Genomic DNA, 16,738 nt, shown 5'->3' on the forward strand with positions numbered 1-16,738 from the left:
AGAATAATTAAAATATTTTTAAAATTGTAACAAATTTATCAGTTAATTTATTCATCGATTAATAACACTTAAGTATTATAAAAATATATATATAATATTTTTAATATAAATGAATTAAATAGTAATTATTTTTATAAAATATAAAATTTTTTTATATTATAGAAACTAAATATTAAAATATTTAATAATTAAAATTATTTAATATATTAATTAATAAAATTTTAAATTTTAAATTATTTTTAATTAAAAAATTAATTAACGAATTTTTTATATATAAATATTTATAAGGTATTTGATTCAGTTATTTAATACAACTCATAACTAATAAACAACTAAACATAAACTTAATCATTTAATAAGATTAGTTGATATACAACTAATAGAATGCCTATAGATTATATTACTCTTTTAAAATTTTATTAATTATATATAATAGTTAAATTAAACAAATTAAATTTCCCAAGACAAAAAGACAAGCTAGAAAGATAACCAAATCCAGCCGACATCAGGCTATGGTCATTGTTTATTATATCTTTCCAAAAACCAAGAGCTACAAACGCCCGTAGCTTACCCACTTCCAATCATTTCCCCTTCCAATTATTGCTTTTCAAGTTCCAAAAACAACCTCAACCACCACCACTTCCCACCACCATCAGCCACCAGCTACCCGGAATCTCCCTAGCAGAGCTTCTAATAAACAAATAGAAATAATAACAATACTAATAACAATTAATCAAGAAATCGGAAACACGGTCTAGCTTTTCTTCTTTTTCATGGAGCACCCTTCACCAACCATCTTCATTTCCCCTGAACCCCCACCCTTCCCTGCGCCGCCCAGAAGCGTAGATTTATCTCCTCTAGAGTTCATTCTTGGTCTCATCGCGATTATCACCATTCCTGCCTTGATCTACACCTTCTTTTTCTCTATCAAGTGCCCTCCTACTCCTTTCAGGCGGCGCCGGAGTGATTCTGGGGAATTTCCCGGCATCGACGACATCCCAATTGGGAATAAAGAAGTGGTTTCGGATGTTAAGTATCAGAAGGAGACCCATGTGAAAGATATTGGGAGCGAGTGTCCAGTGTGCCTTTCTGTTTTCGCTGATGGGGAAGAAGTGAAGCGATTGAGCGTTTGCAAGCACAGCTTTCATGCTTCTTGTATCAATATGTGGCTGAATTCTCATTCTAATTGTCCTGTTTGTCGAGCTTCTGTTCCTGCCAAGCGTCCGAACAATGGGACCGCGACGGCGGTTTCCTCCGTCGATCTCCACCAAGGTTTGCCGGATGCTACCTCTTTAGTTTGAGTACAAGATATAGCTTCTCTCCTTGATGATAATTTTGCTTGTTCTTGGTCAATACCTGTTTGTTATTTTGCCCACAAGGAAAGAAAATCAATCTTAGTGATAATTGCATTTTCAAGAAATTAACATTTTGCTTCCGTAAGTTCCTGCAATCCACTGGTTGTGAATTAGGACTAGTTAGATAAGAATTCAAAAGAATTTTCCCTAATGACTCCCATGTTGAAGCACATCTGGAGCATGAGGGTAGATATTTGAGAATTTGGTAGATTTATCATCAATGGAAATGATAAAATATTAGTATCTGTGTCAGTGATCAGTCTAATCCCTTTGTGTAAGACCCCTCTAGAAATCCTTTTTTTTTTTCATCATTGTTAATTCTACAGCCAAATTTAGGATATAGAGTAAGATTAAGTACTGCATTTTCAGCTACTGGGATGGATGAAATGCATAATCAATTACCGAAAAGCTAATGTTGATATGAGCCTATGGTTTTCCTAGCTTCAGGATAACTAAACAGGATCTAGCTCAAATTATTCCTTTTGTATATGCATTGTAAGAGTTACACGGGCAAATTCCATATGTGAGACTTTTGAAGTGCAATTTCTTGTAGAGATCTAATTACTTTCTAGATGTGAATAACATTAAAGATGAAATTCCAAGTAGAGGTGAAATTCTAAGGAGTTGCAGCTCCATAAAGAAGTAGGTCATGAAAAACTTCTCCAAGTAGCTCAGTTAAAGAAGTGGGAGAAATTAGGTGACATATATGAGAACAATTATATATTCCTTGTCCCTTTTTGGTATAGAATGACAAACTTGTAATAAAGTGACAAATAGAGTCATGGTAATTTTATTGTTTCCTGGAAAAAAAAAAAAGAAAAAAGATTGAAAAGAGCATAATACAAGCTTTTAATTTAGACTTATGATAGTTTTATTTGGTATTTTAATGATAATTTAAAAATAAATTTAGACTGAAAAATGAAATTTGTTCTTTTTAGCCTTCGATATTGATGGGCAAATTAATCTTCTAATAGTTTTTATGTTATTGAATTCACTTTTATCATTTTCTATAATTGGGTTGTATTCAATGTAATCTCTCTTACATGGAATACGAGAACTTCAACTTCATACGATGAAATGTGTAGCATCTCCCATCATTAATTTGAGAATAAAGGGAAAATATTCATGGATGCTATAGAAGAAGATGATGAGGTGAAGTTATAACAAGAAGCAGCACTCTTATCCCTTGCTTGTGATAAATGGTTAAAAGCGATTAAAGATGGAATAAAGTGTTTTAAGGACAAATTAAGTTTGGTATTAGTAGAACTTTCACATGAATATAAGATACAATAGGAAACAAATGGATTCTAAAGGTCAAAAATAAGTCACTTATTCTATATAAAAATACAAGCCGTGGCGTAGTGGATAGTTTTAGTTCTCTGTTATTTTGCACTTCATTTTTTAAAGAGAGAATTACTATTCAGTGAAGAGAAAATTACTATTTAGTCTCTATAATATGAAAAAATTCATTAGTTGGTCCATTAATTTTAAAAAATACATTAAAATGCCTCTTACATTTTAAAAATTATACTAATTAGTTTCTCCGTTAGTTTTAGTCGTTAAATATAATAAAAAAAGTATAAAATATACTTGATATGGAGAGACTAATTAATAAATTTTTTAAAAATTTGAGAAATCAACTAATATGTTTTTTAAACTAAAAAATTAAATAGTAAAATTCTTAACGGAAAGATTAACTAATAGATTTTTTAAAACCTTAGAAACGTTTTAACATATTTTTTAAAATTGATAAATTAATTAGTAAATTTTCAATTCCTAACATATTTTTCAAAATTGATAAATTAACTAGTAAGTTTTCTCTTATTATAAAATAAATAGTAATTTTTTAAAATATAATTTATTCATTAATTTGCTAGTACAGTAATATAAGCCGAGAATGTGTAATCAATGACAAAACAATATTTATCACTTTTATCTATATTAGCTAAAATTTTTTAATTAATGTAAAAATAGAAGTAAATATATTTTATTGGGATAGAGAAAGCAATTTTCATAAATATATAATAGCATGAATAATTAGTAAAATAATAAGTTAATCAAACATTTCTAGTATTCTTTTATTAATAAAATTAAAAAATATAGATTATCTACTAATTTTTATGCTTTGATAAGTTAACATAATAATTTTTCTTTTAATTTTAGCATAATAATTTAATTGTTAACCTTATCAAAGATATTTTTTTTAATATATGATAAAACAATAATAAATGGATTATATTAATATTCAATTCTATTATATGATTAATTATTCACCACTTTTATAAAGATGAATATAGTTGTGAAGGGTAAGATTAAATACGAAATTTATGAGTATAAATTAAAAAATATTATTGAGGTTGGCCTCGTACTACTTGTTGTACCTTAATATTACTTGTAGTTACTCTGATACTACAACTTTGATTTTCAATGAGCAACAAACGAAGAGATTGGAATCGTTCTACATCTTGAAAGAATAAATCATTTATTTACAATGAGTTACAGAAAAAAACACAATTACACACAAGCATAAACTCGATTACAAAGCAATAAATGGCAACAAAAAAACAATTACAACGCTTTTTCACTTCTTTGTGCTATTTTGCACTCTTTTCTCATTCTTCACACTCAAAACAGAGAAACGTCTGCTGCTTAAATAGTAGGCTCAACGACCTTAGCCTCCCATTTAAAAACTGAAAAGCCTCTTAGTTCTTTTAATGAAACTGAATAAACAAAATGTCGTCGTTCCTTTTATCTTTATCCTCTCAAACTTCTGAGCACTTTAAAAAACCGCGCGTTAGACCTTCTAAGCTCTTTAAAGAGGTATTATAGTCCTTCTTTCATTAGACCTGTCTTACTCAACCTTTACTTCTATCAGGCAGGTCGATCCTTCCTTCTGGCAGGTTGACTACCGGTCGTCTGATCTCTCTTTGTTTTTATCAAAAAGTTTTGAACTCTTTTGAAGAATTCGAGCATCAGTCCTTTAGTTCTCCACCTTACTTGAACTTCTTCAACACATATGAATCCTTGTTCCTTCTTTGACCTGATTCTCATCATTTTTCGGTCAGTCTCAACAAGCTCAACATACTTTTGAACTTGTTGACTGATAAAGTCTTGGTAGGTTTCTTCTGTATGGATTTTCAAAATCTCGACAATGCCTTGAGAATTACAAAACACCTCCACTGTCTTCTTGTTTGAATCTGAGTTCCTTTATCAGACCTTTTAAAATCAGAATTCCTCCTTAATGGTTTCTGTCAAATTCATATACTCGGTCTCTATAATCGAAAGTGTTATGACATGCTGCAGACCTAGCTTTCAGCTTACAATATTTCTACCAACAGTGAATATATACATCAACTTTCTTTCATTCAAATCAGCTGCGTAATCAAAATCACAAAAAATCTTTGACTTTTAAACTTAATTCCCTAATATAATTGAGTTTCAATTTCTGTATGCCTCTAATGTACTTGACTTCTGTACCTTTAATGTACTTGAGTATCTATTTAACAATATTCGAGTGATCTCTTTCTGATTTGTTCATGAGTACTTATAACTCTAAATGGATAAGTCAAATTAAATCTTATTATAATCACCTCAAAATATTTTTAATTATTGCCTTTAGAAAAATATTTTTTATATTTTTCGACTTTTGTGACATTTTAAAAAATTTAATAAATAAAAAATATTTTTATGATAAAAAATTTAAATTATTTTTAAAAAATAACAAAATAAAAAGTGATTTTCATATTTTAAAAATTTTATTAAAATTTCTATATATAAATTTATAAATATATTTTATTTTTTAAATCCTCCCTCAATTTTAAATTAATAAAAATTTTAATATTTCAATTTAATATATAAATAACTTTTATAAAAAATATGCTTAAAATTAATATAAGCTTTGATATATTATGTTATTAATATAAATAAAAATAAAAATAAAAATGATATCAATATATATAAAGAAAAAAAATCAACCATATTATGTAAAGTCTAAATATAATTAAAAAAAGTAAAATTAGAATTTTTTACACTAAAATCAAATCAATAAAATTAAAATAAATAAAAATAAAAATTTATAATATCATCACAAAATTAAATTGTAGAATCTTAAATTAACTATAAATTTAAATAAATAGAAATTAAATAAATAAAAAAATTTAAAAATTAAAATTAAAATTAATTATAAAATTATATTAGTTTACTTTAAAGTTAATTAATTATTTATTTTAATTCAAATTTAGAATTATTATTTTAAATTTATGTGTGCTTGAAATAGGAATAATGTGTTTTTATTGCGCCCTTATTTAATTTGATATCAAAATTTTGTATTGATATTGAATTTTCCATAAATATTTCATATTCTAAATATGATTTTTAGCGTCAGAAATATATTGAATCCTACATCAATTTAGAATGTGAGTAATATGTCTCTTATTAGAGTTCTTTTATTAGAGTTTTAAGAGTCGGATCTATCTAAATTTAATAATTTATAAACTATGATTTTTAAAATGATAAATTTAATTTATAATTAATTGAAAATTAGAATTTTAATTTTTCAAAGATTTTAAAGAAGTTATCTATACTAAATGCACAAGCATATATATTGGTGAAAAAATGTAATAACAATTTAGCGTTTTCAATGTGAAAAATTAAAGAAAATTGCTATTTTTTTTTTATTTACTTTGGTACAACCAGTGAGTTATAATTTTTCAAAGATTTTAATTAAAGAGGAATTAATTTAGTCTGTAATTATATTTCTGGTCTATTGGTCTTTTGCAGGCTGGAGAATGAATTAATTTTGAAACTTCTACTTAGATTTTTTATTTGACAAGTGGGTCGCTAAAAGCACACCTCCATTGCCTTCACAGGCATCTCCTGAGTTAGTTGATGCTCTCATCGACTCAGGGAAATCAGGTCAATTTTCTTTTATGTGGTGGAGTCATCCCTTCACTTGTAAGAAAATTCAATGGTTGCATTGGCCTTTTCTTGAAATTGACATTCTCTCTTCTGGTTGTTGTGGCATATAGGGAGGAGATTAATTCAACCTCTATGGCGGTTGCTCTTCTCAGGCAGTTGGAGTCTTTTAAAGGGGTAGTGGGGTTGGGATTTGTTTGTTTTGGATCTCTCACCATTAGCATTGTTCCACTAAAATTTTAATTTTTAAATGAGAATAGATTAAATATAAATTTATTTTAATATATTATTATATTTATCTCTTTTATTTTTAAAAAGTTTTAGAAGTTAATTTTTTATTAATATAATTAAATAAAAATTTAATAAGTTTAAATTGAATAAGTTAAAATTATATTTTTATTAAATTTAAAGGAGAATTATTATTTAATTCTTATAATATATAGAAACTTATTAGTTGATCCTTTCATTTTTAAAAATGTATTAAAACGTTTTTAATATTTTAAAAAGTTTACTATTTAGTCTCTATATTAATTTTAGTCATTAAATATTATAAAAAAATTTAAAATAAGTGATCAATCAGTAAACTTTTTAAAAATTTAAAAGGTAAATTAATAAGTTTTTTAAAATTATAAAGGCATAAAATATTTAACAAAAATTTTAATAAAAAAATTAATCAGTAGAAAATATATTTTTTAAAATTAAAAAAAATTAATCAATAATTTTTTTTATATTATAAAATTAAATAGTAATTTTTTAATTTTAATTATATTATAATTAATTTAGTGCAATTATATTAAATTTAAACTCGTTAAAGTTATACTTTACCCTTATTAAATATAAATACTGTATTAATACTTAGACTCAAATATCAAACTTTAGTCGCCAACTCAATTTGGGGGCGAGTATAAATTTTTTTTTTATAATTTTTATTTTATTTATATTAAGAAATATAATTTTTTTTATTAATTTTCTAATTATATTCATTTTAAAAATATTAATTTCTATTAAATATTAAAATCTATCTTAAAAATATTAATTTCTATTAAATACTAAAATCTAAAAAAATAAAACTATAATGAATTCTTTATATATTATTATAATATAAAAATAAATAATAATTTTAAAAAAATAAGTAAAAATTACAGAACGAATAAAATATATTAGGGGATCGAATTCTTTTTCTAGTTTCTATTCACTCAGATCTTGGGCTTGTCTAATTTTATTTAATGAAATCTATTTATTGGTTAAAGAAACATGGACTCTTCATTAGCACATAATTTTTATTTTTGAATTATTCAAATAATAAACCTCAATTTATTTTTTTATAAATGTAGAAAATTTATTATAATGCTTTTCTAAAAGGTAAAAATTAAGATAATTTGGAAATAAAATTTTCATTTTTCATTTAAAATTTCTTAGAATAATTTTATAAAAAAATAAATTTATTTTCCATAAACAAGTACACCTTTAATTGTACATAAAAATATGATATTCTTAAAAATCACGTCAATGCCAATAAAATAAAATCAATTAATGATTATGTGAAAAATTAATATTACATTAGAATTATTAATCAATAAAAGTTTCATATATAATATATATTAAAACTATATAAATTACTAATTTCTCCATACTATAAAAATATAATTATAATTATTTTTCATCAATTAAAAATATAATAAAATATAATATTTGATATAGTTTTCTTAATATATACTTAGAGGTGGGCATTCGGTCGGTTTGGTTCAAAATCAAATCGAATCAAATAAATCGAAAACTGAAATTTTAGTGTTTATGAAAATCGAACCGAATCGATTTTGGTCAGAAATCGAATTGAACCGAATCGGTCTGATTCGATTTGATTCGGTTCGGTTTGATCGATTTTGATTTTTAATAATTTTTTTATTTTTTACATTTTATTTTTAATATTTTAAAATTTAATTAAAATATTTTAATCTTAATATGATTTAATTTTTCTATATTATTGAAAAAATATATTATTATCACTAATCAGTTTGATTCGGTTTTTTTTTATTTTTTTCTGATAAAAACGAAACCGAATCGAAATAACTAAAATTTTTGAAATTAAAAACCGAACCAAATTGAAATATATAAAAAACTGAACTAAATTTTCAAATCGATTCGATTCGATCGATTTTTCTATTTGAATCAAATACTGCGTATCCTATATATACTCTCTTTTTATTATTACAAATTTATAAAATTATCGTTTATTGATTCAAAAACTTTTTTTATCGTTTTATTGCTTTTTTCTTTTAATTTAAAAAAATCTTTTTTTTTGGTTATGGTATATGATATGGGATTTATTATTAAAATAATATTAAAATAAAAACTATCAATCAATCTAATGTCAAATTGAAACTATTTACTCCAGCTCAAAAAAAAAAAAAAAATTGAAACTATTTACCAAACTAATGTTGTGGGCCGGAAAACGCCAATCTTGATAGCGTTTTTATAAGCAAGGTATCCCATCAATTAATTGGCGTTTATAGTAATTCTTTTGGCATTTAAATTAATAAATTAAAAAACATCTTAAATATATAAAATTAAAAGCAGTAGTATATTTTTTTTCCTGTAATTATTAATTTTTATATAATAAAAAAATAAAATTAATTATTATATTTTTTAAAAAATTTAATTAATATCAATTAATTAAAAAGAAATAAATGATTGGTGATCGGATTATAATAGTTGATAATTTATTTTAAATGATTATTAAATTAAAAAAAAGAAATTAAATTGAGAATTTTTTATAAGTCAGATTTATTATGAATCTATCAAATATGAAAGTAATTTCATTTATTTTTTTTAGAAAGAGATTTATTTGTTTGTTTATGAGTATATGTTAAATAGGATAGGATACGGTCGAGTATTTTGCAATCAGCCATTCCAAATACAGTAACAGGTTGCGTTACCTAGCATTGGCTGCATTGCAACATAACCCAGAAATTCAAATTAAAATTACAAGTAACAGTCATTGGAGTTTCCCTCTACAGCCTCACCGACTTTGTAAAGCTCAACTTCAGCTTCAACCGACAGTAGCCCACAGATTCACCAACCGAAAACCCATCACCACCACCTTCACAGCAACCCCCCCCCCCCCCCCCCCCCCCCGCCCGTCGATTTTCGCTGCCTTCATCTGCCAATGAAGTCCTACTCTGTGGATCCAAGAAGATGGCTAATGCCATTATTCATCCTCGCCATACTCTCCCTCTTGCTTATTCTTACGATTTCTTACTCTAGATCACCTATGCCTACTGGCGATTCTCCAAATCAGCCGAAATCTAGCTTTCCTGACCGGAATTTCGATGACCCATTTGGGCTTCCGAAGTTACCGAGGTTTGCTTATTTGATTTCTGGCACCAAAGGGGAGGGTGCACAAGTGAAACGACTTCTTCAGGCGGTGTATCACCCGAGAAATTACTATCTACTGCATCTCGATCTGGAAGCATCGGATGCTGAGAGGCTGGAGCTTGCCAAGTATGTGAAATCGGAGGGTCTGATTGGGGTGTTTAGGAATGTTATGGTTATTGGTAATGCAGATTTGGTGACATATAAAGGACCAACTACGATTGCTAGTACGCTTCATGCGATTGCGATTTTGCTGAAGCAGGCAGGCGATTGGGACTGGTTTGTTAATTTGAGCGCGTCGGATTATCCTCTAATGCCTCAAGATGGTAATGACTTCACTTCTTCTTCTTTTTTTTTTTTTTTTTTTTTTTCTACTTTTAGGCAGGCAGGTGCATTCATGGGTTATGGGGTTTATATTTAACTTATTTTACTATAATTTGCTGGCGATATCGTGGCTCTAAATGCTGTGCAATTCAAATTTCTAGGAGTTGGGTTAAAACTGTTGAGTGGAAATTGGGCACAGGACCCGTTTTGTGCTTTTTGTTTTTACCATTGCTGGTCATTGGGCAGCTTAATATTGTGTTGCTTAGGTGGGGGAAATAAGTGAAAACGAAAAAAGAGCGGAGGATAGATGGTAATTTTAAATCCACAATACCTAGGTTTCAAATGTTTTAAATGTTAGGTTGGCCAGATTAATGTGAACCATCTTATAAATTATATACATTTGAGAGCAATTTCTATGGAATAGATAGTGTAATCCTGGAAAAGTATGAAACTAATATTTAAATGGTAAAGAGAGAGTCTTCAAGGGAATAACAGTCAACAACAAATCAGTTATAACTTGAGTATCAAACTTGGAATTGGAGGTCGTAGGTTTGAATTGCTAGGATAGTGGAACCACCACTGAACGAAAAAGTGAGGGGGGAAAAAAACTTAGAGAGCTGTTCGCTTTTTTCACTGAGTGCAACCTGAGACTGACAATAATGTTAGGACAAATGTTGGAGATGAAAATTCCACATTGAGAATAAATGAAGATGAAAGGGTGAATATAAGTGATCAAATTGGTTAATTATTTTGATATGTAAAGCAATTCAATCATTTCTATAAGTCCATGTAAAATGAATTGAGGTCTAATATACTCAACACTCTCTCTAAATTTAATAAGGTAGCAGAGCCTGATTCAAGAATCAAGTTAGGGGTTCTAGCCGCCCATAATGCCCTATAATTAGGTTCATATTGGGTTAATACAAACTAACAAATTAATTGTAAAGTGCTAACCACGTGGTTGCACTTGGGGGGAAAGTGTTGGGAATGAAAATCCCATATTGGGAATAAAATTCCAGACTTCAACCAAGATGCTTGAATGATTACTTTTGGCCTTAAAATCTTTTGTAAATAAGCCTTTAATATATTCCTTGATAGAGGATAATGTTACTTGTATCTAGATTTTTTGTCTCAGATGTCTTGGATATAATATTCCTTTTAACTTCAGAAACCAACCATTATCTTTGCATGACAATCTATCCTGTTTTTTTGTTTCAGATATCTTGCATATCTTCTCATACTTGCCTAGGGATCTGAACTTCCTCGAGCACACAAGTAGTATTGGTTGGAAAGAGTGAGCATACAGAAAACTGTGTCTTCATAGAGTAACATAATGTAGTTTCTATGCATTGGTATGACTAATCTTGTGATTATAACTTGCAGGCATCAAAGAGCAAGGCCTATTATTATAGATCCAGGATTATATCATTCAAAGAAATCCGGTGTATATTGGGCCAAGGAGAAAAGGGCTTTGCCTGCTTCTTTCAAATTATTTATGGGTACTACTTCTTTCAGCTTTATATCACAAAATCACTTATCGTCACCTTTTCTAATTTGATTATTCCATTGTGGATCTATCATTCTAATAATTTGTTAGATCTTTATTAATAGTGTTTTATATTCTATTCATGTCTTTCTCTATGAATTAATGGAATCATCTGCCAAACGATTCAATATGTTAGTAGCTTATGTTAAGATGGTAAAACATTTTCAGTTAAATGCACTTCTTACAGGGGAAATTGATGCATGGAGATGGTTAAGGAAGATGCCATCCCTGTTTTTCTTATTCATTGTTAGACGTGTTAGCAGATCACATATTCTTGGTTAAAAGTTAAAACCAAAAACAAGTTATGTCAAGTAAAAGGAATTTCGCTGGTGGAACTGGCTATGCAGCTACATCTCTCTTTTTCTCTCTCCCCTTGAGAAATTATATTACTTTATTTACTATAACACATTAACACTCTACTTTGTTTCATATATTATATATTAAAAGCATGAGATTTTTTTTTTCTATGCTATACTTGTCTAACACATTTAACCTGAGCCATAAACTACGACAAATAGAAATGTTGTAGCTTCTCCATGTAGCTGTTAGCATTCATGGTATTTTTAAAATGACAAATGCTATGCTTGTATGAGCATATCTTGTTTGTTCATAAGAACTGCTTCACAATGATGATTAACCTTTTTCCATAGAAGTAAAAGTGTTGATGAATGTGGAAATGAAGGGTAAGTTGATGACTGACACCTGATGATAGTTGTTATAGGATGTAACATGTAATTTGGGTACTTTTTGATATATACAGCTACTGTGTTAGTATGGGATGGGCTCTCTGTTTAGGATTCACTGACAACATGGACAGAGTTAAAGGGCCAAAGGGGCTTACCTTCCTTAGGTACTCCGATGGCTAAGTTATAACAAGGATAGCGAAGAAGATAAATGCAGAATTTATGAGAATGAGGTTAAAGATGGTTTACCTTCGATCAACAAATAATATACAGTCTCCAGTCTCCAGCAGGATCCTGCTACAATATCGAATTTGTGCTAGGTTGCCCGTAATGCACAACTAGGGCTTGTTTGACAAATTAGGCTTTGTCTCCTTGCAAAGCATGTACCAGATGAATGTGGCATGCACGAACTAGTGGTTGTGTTAGGTCTGCCATCTGAATATTTGGCATATCTGGTGCATTGATTGTGATTATGGACTCTCCTGGGTCAATCAACTAGACAATGTGGTGATTAGAAGATTTGGCAAGCAAGTGGATTGAATAACCCAGCCTGGATGTCCTTTCCTCATTAATTAGGCTGAACTCTAATGAGCTAGGGGATCATACAAGCTCACAGGATCTTAGGCCAGTTTTGCAATAATACAAAGGCCTGCCCGGCACAAATGACTGCCTGGTTATTTAGGACTAGTTCTTATGCACATCCAGGCTATACTACACTCAGTCATTGTGGTAATGTATGTTTGTATTGGTTGCTTACATATGATGAAGGGAATAAGGAGACATGTCAACTATCCATTAAGTTTCATTTATTCTATTGTATCAATTGTCTGACAAGTTTTTCTTGCTTGGTATTGTACTGGTTGCTGATGTTAAATTTCAAACAAAAATGCCTAGAACTCCTTTGATTTGCAAACTAGAATCAGTAGAAATAGAAGTACTTCATAACTGTGAAACGACACTTCTTCACTTATATGTGAAATCCTTCTTCTGTATAAATGGAATATCTCCTCTATGTGGTAACTGTTCCATATCTAAAAGCCAAGTTGAGATTGTGAAGTATGGCTGTCATACTAGGGAATAACAAAAATAGAGGATAGTTATTCAATGTGGAATTAAAATATCCAACACCTCTATTTCCATGCCATTCCGTAAAACATGCAAAGCATAGACAATATAAACTGAATAATTTGTGTTGACTGGAAATGTGCTGAAGCTGTTTAATTTTTGCATGTTTTGTGTATTTTCCAATTATAGATAGTACATGCTTCAATTATATTTTACCTTTAATCTTACACTACAAGTACCCTTACAGGATCTGAATGGGTGGTGCTGACGAGGTCATTCCTTGAATTCTGTGTTTGGGGATGGGACAATCTTCCCCGCACTCTTCTCATGTATTATACAAATTTCTTGTCATCTCCTGAGGGTTACTTCCATACTGCAGTGTGCAACCACAAGGATTATCAAAACACTACAGTAAACCATGACTTGCATTACATAAAGTGGGATAATCCTCCAAAGCAGCATCCAATATCACTAGCTCTAGAGTATTTTGAAGACATGGTTGAAAGTGGTGCCCCTTTTGCCCGTGAATTTGCGAAGGATGACCCAGTTCTCAGCAAAATCGATGAAAAACTTTTGAAGAGATCATATGGACGGTTTACTCCAGGTGGTTGGTGTGTGGGAAATACTTTATTAGGCAAAGATCCTTGTGTTGCCTATGGGAGTCCAAATGCTATCAAACCAACTGTAAGTTCTAAGAGGCTAGAAAAACTAATATTGGCACTTCTTGATTCTGAAAGTTTCAGATCGAAACAGTGTAAATAGTTTGTGATAAAGCTTTATTCTTTTCACATGCATAAATGCTTTACTAATCCTGTTTTGCGGGTCATTGTCTTGATTAGTGGTTATTAAATGAAGTGCATGGTTTTTTCATAGATAAAATATGAGAGAGACCTTAATGTTATGTATGGAATTTCACCTGCAAGATGAGCCAAAGCTGCTTCATGCTTCTGAAATACTGTAGCACAATAAAAATTCTATTGTGCTCATTCATTAAGGTTGATGAACCAAGTTCTGCTTCACTTGAGCTCACTTAATAAATTAGGCACGTTTGAGTTCTGTAAACCTCAACCAGTTTAGGTTGTGAGACATGGCTGATTTCAAAGTCAACTTATATAATTTATTGATATTTTGATTTCAACTTTTAAGTTTTTATTTTAAATTTTATTTTTATTTTTATTATTCATAATAATCATAGTAGTATTTATTTAGAGCAATATATTAAAAATATAGAAAATGTATATATTTTTAATTTTACAATATATACTTTATATTATGTTTGCATTTTGTCCTAAAATTTCTACAAAGAGCAAATGTTATAGTTGTGCTAAAAAATTTCAAAATAATCAATTCCATTTTTGAATAAATTTGAGAATGATTTTATTTATAACTGAAGTATAGTGAGAAGATGGGTTAAATGAGTTATATGTGAATATCTGTTGAGCTCATTTAACAAGTTGGAGTGTAAATTTAAAATTTGATTAATAAATGAGCTAAGTTTGAGCTTGTTGAAGCAGAAATTGGCAGCAGGTTTGGCTCATTTGTTGCCTTAGTGATATGGTAAAAGAGATAGTGATCTTTGAACTGTTCATCTTGTCAGTATGCTGCATTCAGAGTGGCTTTCTCGTGAGTTCAGCTTGAAAATTCATCATTTGTTTTCTTTTTCGCTAGACAGAAAAGGAATTTTAGGAGTAACAATTTGGGATGAAGATTTATTAAGATATTTTAGTGATGCTTACAGACTATTTCTTGATCTCCAGATTATTATATTGTTAGGAAGATTTTAAGGATTGATGAATTCTTCATTTTGGTATTTAAAACCATAGCTTTTGATATCATATGATTACAAGTAGAGCCGAGAAGTTAAGATGATTTGTTCAAGTGCAGCAAACTTAAACTGAGGATTGAGTTGATTTTCCTCTAGTAAAACTCCAGTTGGATATAAATGGTTGGGGTGTAAACGAACCGAGCTGAACCGAGTTTTGAAGAGCTCAAGTTTAATTTGTTAAAATTTTTTCGAGTTCAAGCCGAATTCGAGTTTTATTCATTTCGAACTCGAACCGAGTACTAAAAAGTTCAAATTTGACTCATTTAGCAAATTAGTTTAGACGAGTCGAATTTTTATCAAGTTTAGTTTTGAATAGTTCACGTTGAATTTATTTACATGTTTTAGTTTAAAACTAATAAATTTAAAACTAAAATAATTTTAGTTAAATAAGTTTATTTATAAATTAGCTCGTAAATTTATAAAGATGAGCTTTTAAATCTTAATGATTCAAATATATGCAAGTTTAAGAGTATAACTAAATTATGTAGAGCTGAATTTTAAAAAATTTAGTTTTGACTCATGAAAGTATATGCAGGATTTGAGTTTATTTCTCTTATAATAATTATCTCAACTGATTACGCGAGCCTACTAATAAACTCAGAAACGAGTCGAGCTCACGAGACTTAACGAGCCGAATACTATGGAGCTCAAACTTGGCTCATTTACCAAACGAGTCTAAAAATTAAGTTCGAGCTTGACTTATTTAGAAATCGAGTCGAGCTCGATCGGATTTTTATCGAACTAAACCTTGAATAGCTCACGAACGATTTGGTTCGTTTACACTCCTAATAAATGGTTTGCAAAATCAAAATCCTCGTTAAATGAGTGCTATAAGTTAAATGAATGCTATAATCATATTTGATTGAGTATGTTATTGAATTCCACCTGGTTTGAAAAATGGATAATGTGTCCTTTATATAAGTCATAGCCAATCCTTTCCCTTCAATTAGATTTTGGGGTAAGTTATGCATATGATACAAATTTAATATATGTGATATGTTCGAAGTGGTTTAGCTATTGGTGCTATTAAATAGTGAATGTATTTCCCATAGCTTGCATGTAGTCTATATATGCAACCTCTTCCTCAATCCCTCAGATTTAATGAAACTCACTAAAAATTCATTAGAATGTTTATAGACATTAAAAAATTGATTAATTAGTTATTTATTAACTTTAAATATTAAATTATGTTATTTAATTTCTATAATATAAATAAAATTCATTAGTTGATTTTTTAAATTTATAAAAATTAAATTAATTAGTCCGCCATAGATAAAATTAATAGAAAAATTAATTAGTAGATTTTTTAATATTTTAAAAATATTTTAACGTGTTTTTTCAAATTCAGAGGCTAATTAGTAAGTTTCGGATTAAATAATAATTATTCCTACTTTATATGACTTGAACAAGCAAGTCGAGCTTAGGTTCTGACCTTTGGTATTGTTGTTTATTGCTTCGTATTGGTGAGATGACCATTAAAAGAGATAATGTTATGATGAGAAATGCTGGCAAAGGACGGTTTAATACTCTCATGTCTAATAATTAATGATTAATTAAAGAGAGAGAAATTAATAATTAATTATTAATTAAAGAGAGAAATTAATAATTAATATAACAAATTAATTATGACTTAACTAAAGTAAATAGCTGTAAT

General features: G+C 28.7%; 2 protein-coding genes across 2 annotated transcripts; both read left to right on the plus strand.

Moving 5' to 3' along the window:
- The first annotated feature begins 517 nt into the window (after positions 1-517).
- Positions 518-2,201, plus strand: LOC110622245 (RING-H2 finger protein ATL33). The gene has a single exon (XM_021766699.2). It carries the CDS (start codon positions 774-776, stop codon positions 1,299-1,301), a length of 528 nt encoding a protein of 175 aa, XP_021622391.1. The 5' UTR covers positions 518-773; the 3' UTR covers positions 1,302-2,201.
- Positions 2,202-9,230: 7,029 nt separating this feature from the next.
- On the plus strand, positions 9,231-14,084 carry LOC110623273 (beta-glucuronosyltransferase GlcAT14C). Its single transcript, XM_043959514.1, has 4 exons — positions 9,231-9,967; positions 11,184-11,259; positions 11,349-11,464; positions 13,507-14,084. Exons 1-4 carry the CDS (start codon positions 9,436-9,438, stop codon positions 14,019-14,021), a joined length of 1,239 nt encoding a protein of 412 aa, XP_043815449.1. The 5' UTR covers positions 9,231-9,435; the 3' UTR covers positions 14,022-14,084.
- Positions 14,085-16,738: the final 2,654 nt, after the last annotated feature.

Source organism: Manihot esculenta, chromosome 9 (genome assembly GCF_001659605.2).
Source record: "Manihot esculenta cultivar AM560-2 chromosome 9, M.esculenta_v8, whole genome shotgun sequence".
Lineage (NCBI taxonomy): Eukaryota > Viridiplantae > Streptophyta > Magnoliopsida > Malpighiales > Euphorbiaceae > Manihot > Manihot esculenta.

Bases quoted from the DNA above. Each gene is read 5' to 3' on its own strand.
- LOC110623273 (XM_043959514.1), top strand. From the start codon at position 9,436: ATGAAGTCCTACTCTGTGGATCCAAGAAGATGGCTAATGCCATTATTC. The intron at 9,968-11,183 runs GTAATGACTTCA...TTTTTGTTTCAG, and splicing joins TCCTCTAATGCCTCAAGATG to ATATCTTGCATATCTTCTCA. The intron at 11,465-13,506 runs GTACTACTTCTT...GTACCCTTACAG, and splicing joins TTCTTTCAAATTATTTATGG to GATCTGAATGGGTGGTGCTG.
- LOC110622245 (XM_021766699.2), top strand. From the start codon at position 774: ATGGAGCACCCTTCACCAACCATCTTCATTTCCCCTGAACCCCCACCC.